Raw genomic sequence first — 14,566 nt, 5'->3', positions numbered from 1 at the left:
GCAGTCAGGAGGCAGAAAAAAATTACATCTTACGGTTCTTGCTATTTCCTTCACTTTTTACGTGATTTTCACTTATTGTTAAAGAGAAGGTCAAATTTATTCCGATTCGATTGCAAATCAAAAAAATCGATTACAGTTAGTTTTTGTTTTGATCCCATTTCAAATTTTCTAAGCTGCATTTTTTTGCAAAACTTGCTTGGCTGTGTCATTTCATTATCTACATTGTTGTTCAGGTTCGGATAAAGTGACTTTACAAGAATTCCTTAAAGTATTATGGAAAGCTTAGCGCTCCCTTGAAACAAGAATATTTTTTATTGTAAATCAATAATGAATGGGTAAACGTACGCGAGATTATTTTGTATGCATAGCATAGCATCCTTAGGATACTTGCACCAGGTTTTGATGAAGCTTGTTTACGGTCGTTTTCACCGTCTGATAAAGGGTTTCATCTTGTTCGCAAGTTACCTCCTGTTAGTAGAGACATGTATTAGATGAAATTTTGAAAACAATCTTCCAATACTACTCACCAATGTGCTCAGATTTATCTCCACCAATTTCCCGTGCACGGTCACACTCAAGCTGTCACCCTTGAACAACTTTGGAACCGAACTTTCCCCAAACATATCCTGTAGTGTTTCGATCAGACACTCTTTGAAATGCATCTTGTCCGGTTTGCTGGCCGTAGCTCCTTTCACCGTGCTACCGGCCAGTTCTGACTGCAGTAAACTAGCCAGCACCGTGTCGGCGTACATGTCGTTTACCGGCGTCGCCTGCCACTCCATGATCACAATCTTACCGTCGAATGTTAGGTCAATGCAGTCGAAGACGCGGAACTTTTTTTCATTTTCCGCCGCATCTGTTGTAACTGTTCCAGGCCCTCCGATTCGTTCTAACAGCAGCTTCAGACTGGCAATCGAACCCTGCCAGTGGATACTCTGGCGCTGTGTCACCACCGACATGCTCATATCCGTGTATTCTAGTGGGTTAAGAACGTTACATTTAAACTTAAACAAAACCAAACAATTTTGATTAAAACTTACTCGACAAATCAGATGCGGCCAAAAGATGATACTTGAAGTCTCGTTTAACCAGAACTCCAGAAAGCTTCTGTCCTTCCTCTGGCGTTTTGACAGCCAGCGTTCCCATCACTTTAGCAGTCTTTTCACCCCGGAAGTACAACTCCACAGCGTGGGTATTTCGAGGATTGTACAGGGTAATGTTAGCGTTTGGATCGTTCTCATACTCGCGTTGCAAGGCGGACTTCAGTCTGCTCATCTCGTTTTGTTCCCCATGTACCAGAATAACGTGCGTTGGCTTGAGCAACCGAATAAACTCACTTGTTTGTTGATAATCTGTGTGCGCGGAGAAGGAAATGTAATCCACGGACATGTTCAGTGGTAATTTCTGTCCCGACATGCTGGTAATTTCCTCTGGCTCGGAAAGTATCGTTTTTGCCAGCGTTCCCTCGACGCAGTAGCCGGCAATAATGACACCGTTCTTCGGATCGGAACACCACGTTTCAAATAGCTCCCGGGAGAGTCCACTTTGCATCATACCGGGCGAAGCCATCACAACGCACGGTCCAATGTCCTCGAAGTGATCGATTCCTTTCAGATTCGAGATGTGGCGAAAAACGAACGGATTGTTCACTGCTATTTGCCTCCGAATCTTATCGTTCATGGCATTTATGTAAGTCTGGTACACAGCCATGCACTTTTTCGCCAGCGAAGACGCATAGTAGATGGGAATTTCCTGCAGTTCTGGATTCTGGCTCCAATATTCATCCAAAATTAACAGCAACTCTTGTGCGCGACCCAGCGCGAAAACTGGAATCAAACATCGACCTCCTTGTTGGACAATCTTCTGCACAAGCGAGGTGAATCGATTCTCACGATCTTCTCGCTTCTCGTGAATATGTGTTCCGTAGGTGGATTCCGTAATCAAAACGTCCGGTTTCATAGCCGGTATTTCGGCAGCCATTAGATGCCGGTCTTCTTGCCGCGAAAAGTCACCTGTGTATAGAATTTTAACACCCGCAATTTCAATCATAAACATTGCCGCCCCGAGTACGTGGCCAGCATTGTAAGCCCAGAACCGGACGCCCATAACGTCACGCTCTTCGTGGAAGTTGATCGTCTCAATCTTCTCCATGCTGGCCTCAAGATCCGCCTCGGTGTACAACATCTGTTCGGTGCTGATATTACTGACTTTTATGTAATCAGACAACATCCAACGATAGATTGCTTTCGTCGCATGGGTCATAAAGCAGCGACCCTTAAAGCTAGTCTTCTGCAAAAACCACGGTAGCGCCCCACAATGATCCAGATGGAAATGCGATATAAACAGCAGATCGACCTCATCCGCCTCGATTAGATCAACGAACGGAAGTGCATCCATACCCGACAAGCCCGGATGGATGCCGCAGTCCAGCATAATTTTTTTACCCTTAAACTCGAGCATAATGCATGACCGCCCCACCTCCTGACCGGCACCTCTGCAAGAGAAATTCCAAACCACGGTAAGCAATTAACTGCACTTCAAAAAAAAAAACAAATAAACACACTTACAACGGTCGAATCAGTAGCAGATCATTTTCTTCGGCCGGCAATTGCCCGTCTGCTTTCCTCTTGTTTGCCATCTTGTGAAGATAGTTTTTTTTTTGCGATTGGAAAATTAACTTATTCGATTCATTCACTGGATTTTCGCTTCACCACTAGAACTAATGTTTAAATGGATCACTTGACCTGTGTTAGACTGAAATTGGAGCTTCTGGAGGCTTTACGACGAACGTATACTGCAATCTGCGGCGGAATAAGCAAATGGATACACTGGATACACTAGCAGATCCGGCAAAAAAAAACATCAGCTTCTCAAGATTTTCCACTGTCAAACTTTGTGGCCAAACATAGCTGCAACGTCCGACAGGTAGAGGCGCTAGCTTTGATGGAGATTGAATTCTGTATAGAGCTGTGCGCATAAACAACACAGAAAAAAATTATACGCTTCACTTGAGCGCTGTTCACATAGTACAAAAATATATATCCAGAATTTTACTGTTCCTTGTAGCAATTCCTAGATTGCTGAGAAGAAATTTGAATGACAGTTAACTTCCCGCTCTCGCTAATACCACTGAACCATCTGTCAGATAGTGACATTTCAGTACATATGGCAAAAATACATTCTACAATACTTTACCCGAAAAAAAAAACATTAAAAACCTTAAAAGTTGCTGTAATTGTGCAAAGTTATACCACAGACTAACAGACGTAACACTGGAACCTAGCTCCATCGCTACAAAAAACGTTCATTTCAAATGTTCAATCGAATGACAGTCATCACGCGAAAACGTCGTCTGGGGCGCTGTCATGCAATCCCATACATATTCTGTAGCTCCCCATTTGACACATGCAGTAACGCTGGCGCTGATGTCGAAATACATGACGCAGTGCGAACACGACAGCAGATGGTGCTAGTGATAAAAGCGTAAAGTACTGGAATCATCCAAACGATTATTTTATTGAAAATTTGTTCGACGTGTTATGTCTGCTAGTCTGTGGTTATACCATGATTTAACTATGTTTTTCATTGTGAATACATCAATTTTACATTAAATATCATTGTCCAGAACAATAAAAAACATCTTTTTTGCCATTTTTACCATGAAAAAGGGGGGTCGTTATGTATCTTAACAATCGTTTGCATGCTTACAGCACAGACTAACAGACATAACACGTCGAACAAATTTTCAATAAAATCATCGTTTGGATGATTTCGGTACTTTACGTTAGTAACACTAGCACCATCTGCTGTCGTGTTCGCGCTGCCTCATGTATTTCGACATCAGCGCCAGCGTTACTGCATGTGTCAAATGGGGAACTACAAAATATGTATGAGATTGCATGACAGCGCCCCAGACGACGTTTTCGCGCGACGACTGTTATTCGATTGAAAATTTAAAATGAACGTTTTTTGTGGCGATGGAGCTAGGTTCCAGTGTTACGTCTGTTAGTCTGTGCTTACAGTAACAATACCGTGTTTTTTACGGTTACAATAAAAAACATAGTCCGTTTACTGTTCTCACCGCTAAATACATCGTAAATTTTTTTTCGGGTAAGGTCGCTTTTTACGATTTTTTTTACGCGGTTTTTTTTCTACGCGGTTTTTTTCATGCGTATTCCGGAATTTACGCGGATTCCAGAACTTACGCGTTTTTAAGCAGATTCCGGAATTTACGCGGATTTCGGAATTTACGCAGTTTTTTTACGTGGATTGCGGAATATACGCAGTTTTTTGACGCGGCACGCAAAAAAAATCACAATTTTTTGTGTGAATACTGAAAATTTAAAATGTTGAATTTTGGTCTCTAGATCAACCACTACACTGTTACCACAGACTAACAGACGTAACACTGGAACCTAGCTCCATCGCAACAAAAAACGTTCATTTCAAATGTTCAATCGAATAATAGTCATCGCGCAAAAACGTCGTTCGGGGCACTGTCATGCAATTCGCTCTGACGGAATTACATTATCTCTTTCACACACATTGCGAATTTTAGGGAAAAATATTAAAATGTTTGCTATCACATTCACTCTTGAAGAAATTCCCATCCTCTGCACTCATAGAGTAAACAAATTGAAGGTGGCAGCACCGTATCTCCGTCAGAGCGAATCTCATACATATTTTGTAGTTCCCCATTTGACACATGCAGTAACGCTGGCGCTGATGTCGAAATACATGACGCAGCGCGAACACGACAGAAGATGGTGCTAGTGTTACTAACGTAAAGTACTGGAATCATCCAAACGATGATTTTATTGAAAATTTGTTCGACGTGTTATGTCTGTTAGTCTGTGCTGTTACTTTTTGGTCGTTTTTACTTTTCAACACCAAACGTTGTTTTTAACGTATTTTTCTAGAAAAAATATTTCAACAAAAAATTTTTGTTCTAGAAAATGTTTCAAAAAATACCAAGTCTGTTTGTCCCATTGTTGAGTTTCCACGCATAACTGTTCCACCTGAGTAATCTCCACAGTTAATTAATTATACAGTCGCCGTTTGATAACTGCAACATGTTTACATTGCAGTTACCGAATGCCGCTCGATAACTGCAACACTTGACACATGCCAAAATTTAGAGGGGGGTCCGTCACTACCATTTTTGTTTTCAATGTCGAAATGTATTTTTTCAATGGAATAGTGGCAACAAATAGCAGAAAACTAAAATAGACAAGCTATTCGATTATTCAATTTGATATTCATATTTCCGCATCATAATTTATTGCGTTTTAGTAACTAGGTACTTTACATAACCAATATGTAGGCGAAGATAAACTTCATCACTACAATAGACCATTTTACGAGACGTTACTGAACTCGATTCATGAATGAACTTTTGACAGAAAGATCGGAACCGCTGACATAACGCAAGTAAAAGCAACATCAAAGTCAGCAGGATCCGTGACACCTGTCAGTTCGTAAAATAATCTATTCAACGATAGGTCACAAAATATTGTTTGTGATCTACTATGCACTGCCTCGCTGAGTAGTGAAAGCTAGCCAAACAATTGCCAAAAAACAATTTTTTTTCATATAATACTTACGGAAAGGGAACCACATAACATGGTGATTTTGCTATATTGATTATTAGTGGAGATCTATAATCTCCCATCTAGAATGAAGAGACAACAAGCAAACGAAATCGAAAAAAGAAATCTAGAGAAATTAAAGAGTCTTTTTGAAATGTTTCTAGAGATTAAATAATTTTCATTTTCGAATGCATTTAGAACCCCCCCGCGAGATCTGTCGCTTCAATGTCAAATATGACTTTGACATCAAATTTGACGGATTGCGGTCCGATAAGTGCAAAGTTGTTGCAGTTATCGGTCTTGCAGTTAAAAAGCGTTGCAGTTAAAAGCCTTGCAGTTATCAAACGGCGACTGTATATCATTATAACGAAGCATAGGGTTCATAAACACCAGAACTAGACGTTAAGCACTTAAAAATACTGGAGAGGAGGAAGGAAGTGTTCTTTCAAAAAAGGAGGGGCATTATTTTGAAATAGTAAAATAGTTATATTTCAATCACGGAAAAAATGTTAAACAAAAACACGGTCTACGGATGCTATTTCGTATCGACCTTTGTTGAACTGGATGTTCCTGATATTATCACTATACGGTCGCGGGTGAGTCTGGTTCAGGGTACATTGACTGACTGTTAATTGCACTTGAAAAAAATCAGACGTCTTTATATCAAGCATTTCGACTTTCTTCGTAGCCTTGGCAACTGCAGACGCAAAATCGTCGAAGGTGACACGACACGTTCATGCCGTATCGACTTTTCCACCATGAACGTGTGCCCTGGCTCAAAAAACATCATGGCGATTTGTTTTAGAGCAGTATCGGTCTTGTTCAGCCGTAGGACAACGTTTTCATTCATTCATTCATTGGTTATCTGGTAGTGTAAGGTGAAACCTTTTAAATTACCACCTCCGTATTGTCAAAGTTGTTTTATACATATCAATGACTTAACTTATCTACTATTCGAAGAATTCGCACATTTTTGGTTTTGGGTTGAGCAATAACAACAACACAACAAACTAACTAAAACGTCATTTGCACGAGTTGAGTAGTGCGAAGCAAAATTCATAGTGGGACTGTTATGCGTGGAATTTGCCAATTTATTCTACACGCTTCTTTAATTTTACTCTAAATTGAGCAACTTTGACTCAGTTTTACATTGTCTATTAAAACGTCAAAAATTGAGTAAGTTTCGTTCACCGAACACAGTGACAGTTACTCAGATTGTCATAATTTTCTGCTTTACTCTTTTCTGAGTGTTTTTATTTGTTGGACTAATTTAATCGAAAAAGAATCTAAAAGAATGGAGCAAGTGTCTAGAATCATTTCACGAATTTAGAGGTAATAGCTCGAAATTTTTAGTAGTAACATTATTATATTAACAAAATTATTGTAGGGCCTCCGCTGTCATATCCCTTCGTGCGGTAAAATAATTCCCGGATATATCAACGAACTTAAAATGCATTTTCGGGAATCGCACAGCTTAAATACTAGCAAAACAAACAAACTGCCGTTTAAGTTGCCAAACCTTTTCAAGCAGGCCAACTGTTCGTAGTTATCAACAAGGAGTTTTTTTTTGATGTTACTAGCTCTATTCATGCAATCGACGAAATTTCAAAGTGGTTTTTGCAAAGTTTATCGAGTCCCGTTATTATTATTATTATTATTATTTATAATTTGCATTCATCTGACATCAGGGTCTACATGAATATGACTTAAACTAAACAGTTATGTAGCAAAGTCAAAATTGAAAGAGTGAACGGGAGACGATGAGCATTCTCATTGTATCAAGACACCCAGTCAATCCGTCCTACTTAAAAGGGCGTATGCATTTGAATTAAAGGGAACTGGAGAACTGAGAAACAACTTTTTTCTATTGAAGATTGAGATTTGTTTAAAATTTACAATTTCAACATTTAAGAAAAAAACTCAACTCTTTTTTTTTAAACTAAAATTTAGTGTTTAAGAATTTTTTTCTTAATCAACATTAAATTTTAATAATGGCGCAAATATAAAAAAAAATTTATTCGACTATGATTTAAAATATTTCAAGGGCGAAAATCTGATCAATGGTAACTGTTTTAAGGAGACTATCAAGGTTCTATGGTTATTCACAGATAAAAAAAACTTTATCAGCATATTACAGAACAAATAGTTTATTTAAAAACAAGAAATCGTGAGATAATTAACGAAAACATAAAATAATAAAATAATGAAAAATTGAAAAACCCGGTAACATGAATATTTAAAAGGGTTGTGAATAAAACTAATTTGTGTTAAGTCAATAAGATCCTTCCAGTCGTACATTTTTGGCATAACTAAATCCAGCAGCTCCTCGTTCAATTTAATAATCAGAATGTTTGAAAAATTATATGCTGACAGTTTGGTTCGTGCTTCCGATAACACAAGCGCTAGACCGCTAAATCCCCTTTCCACGGACACCTGAGTTGCAGGCACTGAAAGAACACATAGAGCCGCTTCCGCAAGCTCCCCGGGTTTGACACTTTCCGATCTGTCCTCTGTTTCCAAATGTCATATTTATGGCGTTGATGTGGTCCTAAATCCAGTGACACCATCTGCTTAGCAAGACTGTTTTCTGGAGTGGATTGTGAACTAGAAGGTAGAGCTCCTCCAATTTATTTAGTCTTGTAATCATCTAAACGATCGTACTGGCGTGATGAATGTGGCTTCAATGATTTGAGTCTTTCATTAATATATGTAAGAAATTTCTGGAAAAAGAAATATTTGTAACATTATTCCAAAAATAGTTTGTAAAAAATACCCTAGCTTCTTGTTTTTCTTCCGGTGAGAGGGCAGACGACTGTAATAATTCAGTTTTGGGTCGATTAGAACAGCTGCTTTAACAGGTAAATTTTGCTGAAGTTGCTGGAGCCGATTCGTTCACTGATGCTGCCAAGGACTTAGTTCATTTGTAGGTTGCTGATCTACCTCCATCATACATCGAAGCCATCGAACGTAAAACTCAGATAATGGCAAGTGTTTTGCTTGCATTTCTTTGGTACAAACATATATCGGATGCAGTGCGTTCTTGTAGTCACATATATAGTCCCAGTACTTCGACAAATCTGTGAGAAATTAATCATTACCGTATAAGAACGAAGCATTCTTAAACCTCACCTAACTCCTTAAACTTTTTACCTAAATCTCTATAGAAATTCTCGTTACTGTAAAAATTCAGAATCATTTCGTAAATACCTCCCCAGTGTGTTTTTGCATATAACGATGGAAGAGGAACTCTGCCCAGGACAAACGACGGTTTATAGGATGCTTTTCTGCAGCTTTTAGCCACAGCAGTGATATTTCGAATACGAATGTCTGAGTGCTTGATTACGACGCTTAACTGTAAAGTATGTACTGAACACCGCACTAATGTTTGAAGCTAATATTTCGATGTCACTGAACATTTGTTTATCATGCTCATCGTCATCGCCGTCATCATCCTCCAGTATGTAACTTTCATTTTTAAGAGTTTGTACATACTCATCAAGTTGCCTAACAGCTGCGAGCATATTTGCTCCGTTGTCGCAGGTCACAGTGAATACTCGTTCGAAAGGGATATTGTACTCTAAAAGAATATAATTTATTTTCTCTTTTATGTAGCTTGCAGTTGTCGTGACTGACTGCATCCATTAAATTGTCAGCCATCACGCCGCCTAGAGAAATCTGCCGATAGGCCTGGCAGAGCGTAGCAACTCCAGAGGTGTTACACGAATGAGCGAGAAGCACGCAGAACACGCGCTTTTATTCAATTTACTCTTCCGAATACTGCGGCTAATATTCCACCGCTGGCTGAAATGTGTCGCCTTCCAATGCTATCGCACGAATAAACGAGAAGCGCGAAGACAGGCGCGCTTTTATTCAATCAACTCTTCCGAATACTGCGGCTTATATTCCACCGCTGACTGAGATGTGTCGCCTTCCAATACTATCGCACGAGAAGCGCGAAGACAGGCGCGCTTTTATTCAATCCACTCTTCCGAATACTGCGGCTAATATTCCACCGCTGGCTGAGATGTGTCGCCTTCCAATGCTATCGCACGAATAAACGAGAAGCGCGAAGACAGGCGCGCTTTTATTCAATCAACTCTTCCGAATACTGCGGCTTATATTCCACCGCTGGCTGAGATGTGTCGCCTTCCAATGCTATAGTACTAATCAAACCCTTGAGCTGTTTTGTGCCTCTTATATACGTTTTCCTCGATATAAAATGCAGAAGAAAGGGAAGTAGCCCCGCCCCGAATTGGATTAGATTTACGAATTTCTTTCTAAGGAACCTTAATAAGAAGAGTTGTAATTAGTTGAACTCAAACTTTTCGTTTATTACATTTTGTTTTTTTTTTTGTTTTTTTCTGATAACCTGAGCTATCTCCTACAATTCCCTTTTCCTCTACTCTCTACTCAAATATATGGTACAAGACCATGCCTTTCAACTTCTGTGGGATTCTTCTATTTCCTTTAGGTCTTATATCTGAACACATGTTTAAATTTTTGCTCCTACTCCACTGGTCTTTCCAGAATCAGAGTTATCTCCCGTCGATTCATCTCGTGGTAGGTTCGCATTAGAAACTTGAATAGCTCTTTTAGCATCCCCTGCATTCCTGGTGTACACAACCCCGCGGTCGCTCTGCACTACTAATTTTGCTCCATCTCTAGCTATCACGGTAAATTTTTCAGCACCAAAGGTAGGATCTGTTTTATGTAGTTTATGCTGAATAAGGACTACTTTATTTCCTATAACCAGATCAGAATCCTTGGCGCTTCTTCTGCGATCAGCATACTGCTTGCTTTCAAGTTTCGATGCTGTATCTCTCTCTCGAATTTCTTCGAGATCTAAATCAGTTGTCGATCAGTCCAAAGACAAGGGAATGTTCCCCTAAATTTCCAACCGACCAATTACTCAAAAGGTGTTTCACCAAGCCGGGTAAGCGGTCTGACTTTAATGTGAAAATGTACGTAAGTATCAAGAGCTGTTCTCCAATCAGTGTTATCTAGTTTAGAAGCAGCCAATACCTTCTTGATTCCTCCATTTTGACGTTACACTGCACCATTACTTTGTGGGCTATAAGGTATAGATTTACGAATCTTTGTGCCTCTGTTTTCCCAGTTACTAACAAACTTGTCGCTTTGAAAAGGAGGACCATTGTCACTCTGCATAATCAATGGGTATCCCCAGACGGCAAACACATTATTGAGGGCCTCTATTGTAGATATAGCATCAATGCACTTCATTTCGATAACATATAGGTAGCGTGAATAGATGTCGACGATGACAAGAAATTCGCCAGATCCAAATCCTTTTTCCGTAAAAAAAATCTATCTGCAGTATCTCCCAGGGTCCTTGTGGAAGCTCTATGCTTAATAATGGTAAAGGAGGGTTCTTTTTTGATAATTGCAAACATGTTTCACAGCGCTTAATATACGCTTCGACGGAAGTGCTCATGCCTGGCCACCAAAAATGATTTCTTAAAATTCTCTTAGTAGCACCAACTCCCATGTGACCCTGATGGGCTGATTCTATAGCCTTTGTCCTTAAATCTGCAGGAATTATTACTTTGTTGCCTTTAAACACCAAGGCTCCGAAAACATGAAGTTCTTCTGCTTGTGATTCATATCTAGAAAAACCTTTTTTCCATTTATTCGTTTCAATAGACTGTCTTACTTCTAACAGTTCGTTATCACTCTCCGAAAAACGTTCAATTTCGTCCCATGTTATCTCTATGCACCCTGAGTCGATTATATAAAGTAAATTTTTTTCGTTGGCTTCCTCGTCGAAAGATTTAGCTGGCTCCGACTGCTTAACCAACCTTGATAATGCGTCGCAACGTTCATTTCACCCGGAATTCTACTAACAACAAAATTGTAGGGTTGTAATCGCAATGTCCATGATTCTGCTCTGGTGACCGCACGCTTGCTAATTCGATGCAGGCCGCCGAAAATAAATTCATTAGACTCAGCATCAGTTCTTATCTTGAAGAAAATGTTAATTAAATATATTGAAAATCTTTCAACTCCCCATACCATAGCCAATGCTTCCTTCTGTGTATGTGGGTATTTTTGTTCTGTGGCTGTTAAAGCTTTCGAAGCACAAGCAATTACCCTAGGCTTTGAATTTGCATCGAACTGTATTAGTACCGCACCTAGGCCGTATGGAGAAGCATCTACAAATAACTCTGTTCTGTCTTGCTTATTAAAATATCCAACTGCCTTGATTGCGCTCCAAGCAGTATTCTTCAAGAAATTGAACTCGTTTACCAATTCATTATTCCAATAAAATTTTTCTGCTTTCGCTAAGTCGCGAAGTCTACGGGTTTTGTCTGCTCTGCTAGGGATAAATTTTTCGACAAAATTAATCAAACCCAAAAAACTTTTAACTTCGGCTTGTGTTTCGGGAACCCGAAAGTTCTTGATAGCTGCGATTTTTTTCCTCCTCAATTTTCCATCCTTTAGACGATACAGTAAATCCAATGAACTTCACCGATTGTTTTGCTAACACGCACTTAGATTTATTTATTCTGACGTTATGATTCTGTAAACATTTCATAGCATTTGCCAAGTTTGCATCGTGCTCCTCTCTCGTTTTACCATGGACCAAAATGTCGTCCAGGTAGTTTGTTGTTCCTTCACATCCGGCAAGGACGACCGTTTGAAGAACTTCCTGAAATATATCAGGAGCATTTGAGAGACCGAACTGAAGTCTACGGTATCGGTACAGTGCGTCTCCACCAAAAAAATTCGTAAGGTGGCGCGAGTCCTCATCTAATTCAATATGGAAAAAGGCCGAGGCCAAATCGATTGTAGAGAACCAATTCGCACAATGAAGCTCCAAAAGTATAGACTCAAGCGTCGGCATCCTGAACGGAGTTCGATAAATACAGCGATTGGGTCCTCTAAGGTCTATTACAATGCGAATGTCATCCTTTCCTTTCGGAACAACAAGCATTGATGAACAGAATGATCGATCCATACTTGGTGTCACTTTCTCTAAGGTGCCGTCTGCCAATAAGTCCTTGAGTTTCTGTTTTGTGAGCTCTTTGAACACTGCAGGAACGTAATTGTACACGTTTCGTGCTGGAGGCATGTTTTTATTGTACTTTAGTGATATAGGTGGTATATTGAATTTTGGAAATTCCTGTGGTAATGATATAGTTTGTACCGAAAAATTCAAATAGTCTTGAGGGGTTGCCGTGTGAAGGCGAATTGGTACTTGTAGCCCAACGTCTAAAACAGAATATCTCATGGCAGTGTTGGAGCCCAAGAGTGATCTTGCTTCATCCACAACATAAAATTTTTCTATCGTGACTGGTCTGTCATTCGTCACAAATAATTCCGCAGAAAAATTTGCAATAACCTTGATCTGGTCGCTCATTGCGTAGGCTTTTAAAGGTTTATCAGTGGAGGAACGCAAAGCCAAGATTTTAGATGCAGCGTTTTCATTGGCGAGTATTTCATCAAAGGAGAATTTAGTAATCGTATTAATTTGGGCACCGGAATCAATGAGAAATGTGACTTTGATTCCAGCTACTTTTGCTTCTATGAAAGCCGCATTTTCATTAGCAAAATTTATCTCACTTCCAACGAATTCAGAAGATATTCGACGTATTTTCTGTAATCGTGTAAAAAAAAACATTTACAATTAGTTGTTTGTCATACCTTAAACTGTATTTTGTTTTATTTCGTTTCGTTTCATATAATCGTTTCTATTTTTTTTTGTTTTCCACAACTTAATTACTATTCAGGGTTTTCATCGCGTACCTTAGCATCAACAGCGTGTTCATCTTCAACACCTTCAATGGCCGCAACTGTCTTCTCACTTGTTGCCTCTTCTATTTGGAAGGGACGTTTCAATTGTCTCAGTGGATTTGAGCACATGCGTTCAAGATGACCTATTTGACCGCAAGCCCGACAATCCTTTTTCATCGCCGAACAATCTGATGGTCGATGATAAATTCCACCGCATCTCCAACAATTTCCTTTAGCCTGGTTTTGGAAATAACCTCGATAAAAACCGCCCCGATGAGCTCCGCGAATGGCACCTCGATTTCTAAAAACACCCCGGTTTCTCCTGTTCTGTTGTGGTGGATAGTGTTGAGTTGCTACAGCTGCTACAAGTCTACCGCTATACCCATGTGCTCTCTGAAATTCATCTTCGTTCGACTGCTCAATTTCATGATCACGTACCAGGTCGATAAGGTCCTTTATGGTGCCTTCCTTTACCAAATTACGATGAGCCAGCTTTCGAACCACAGCGTCACGAGCACCTTTAACAATAACTCTCACCACCGCTTCCATTTCCTCGTCTGGTCCATAGTTGCAAAGTTTGGCTGCTGAAGCCACACGACGAACATATTCGATGCTTTTTTCGTTGATTTGCTGAGACATCACCATAAGCTTTCCACGCTGAGACAGGATGTATGCTCTCGATCCAAAGTAGGCATCGAGTCGGGCAATTGCATTCGAAAAAGGTGCCGTTTTTTCATCGGGCATTCCGGGTGTTGTGCAGGTAGTCATGTATACCTCACGCAGTTTTACTCCTGCCTTGACCTTAAAAACACTGAACTTAATTTGTTCATTTGTATTACTGATTAATTCCAATGAACAAGTCAGAAGGTCCTTCCAGTACTCGAATGCTCGTTTATCGATGTCCGTTTCACCTTCTGAGGGAGTGCATTCCGGAATGTTAAGAGTTCCCAAAGTCCACACACTTAATAAAAAAAAAATCGTTCGGTAATATTTTTTACAACAGTCCATCGGTAAAGTGTAATAATACCGGTATTCCGGCAAAAAAGCATTAGATTAACGAGTGTTCTGTAATATCTGCAAGTTTTACCATAATTTCGTTAATTTTTACCGAAATATTTGCATAATTTTACATTCACGGAAATCTGTATAACTTTTTACCGAACAATCTGTGAAACTGTCAATCTTAAATAAGGCGGCCATTTTTCTCATACGTACAACCGTGCGAG

At 39.7% G+C, this 14,566-nt stretch overlaps 1 protein-coding gene across 1 annotated transcript; it reads right to left on the bottom strand.

Annotated features, from left to right (window-relative positions):
- Positions 1-263: 263 nt before the first annotated feature.
- On the bottom strand, positions 264-2,877 carry LOC129723875 (cleavage and polyadenylation specificity factor 73). The gene is made up of 4 exons (XM_055678350.1): positions 2,568-2,877; positions 1,041-2,494; positions 528-976; positions 264-468 (listed from the first exon to the last, which is right to left on the bottom strand). The coding sequence occupies exons 1-4, from the start codon at positions 2,636-2,638 to the stop codon at positions 379-381; spliced, it is 2,064 nt and encodes a 687-aa protein (XP_055534325.1). The 5' UTR covers positions 2,639-2,877; the 3' UTR covers positions 264-378.
- Positions 2,878-14,566: the final 11,689 nt, after the last annotated feature.

This window comes from Wyeomyia smithii, chromosome 1, assembly GCF_029784165.1.
Source record: "Wyeomyia smithii strain HCP4-BCI-WySm-NY-G18 chromosome 1, ASM2978416v1, whole genome shotgun sequence".
Taxonomy (NCBI): domain Eukaryota; kingdom Metazoa; phylum Arthropoda; class Insecta; order Diptera; family Culicidae; genus Wyeomyia; species Wyeomyia smithii.
Note: the sequence above shows the minus strand (reverse complement) of the source record. Positions and strands in the feature narration are given on the sequence as shown.

What these genes read in the sequence shown, in the direction of transcription:
- LOC129723875 (XM_055678350.1), bottom strand. Translation starts at nt 2,638, where the DNA reads ATGGCAAACAAGAGGAAAGCAGACGGGCAATTGCCGGCCGAAGAAAAT. An exon ending in CTGCTACTGATTCGACCGTT is followed by an intron (nt 2,495 to 2,567) that starts GTAAGTGTGTTT and finishes TTTCTCTTGCAG; the next exon opens with AGGTGCCGGTCAGGAGGTGG. An exon ending in AGATAAATCTGAGCACATTG is followed by an intron (nt 469 to 527) that starts GTGAGTAGTATT and finishes CTCTACTAACAG; the next exon opens with GAGGTAACTTGCGAACAAGA.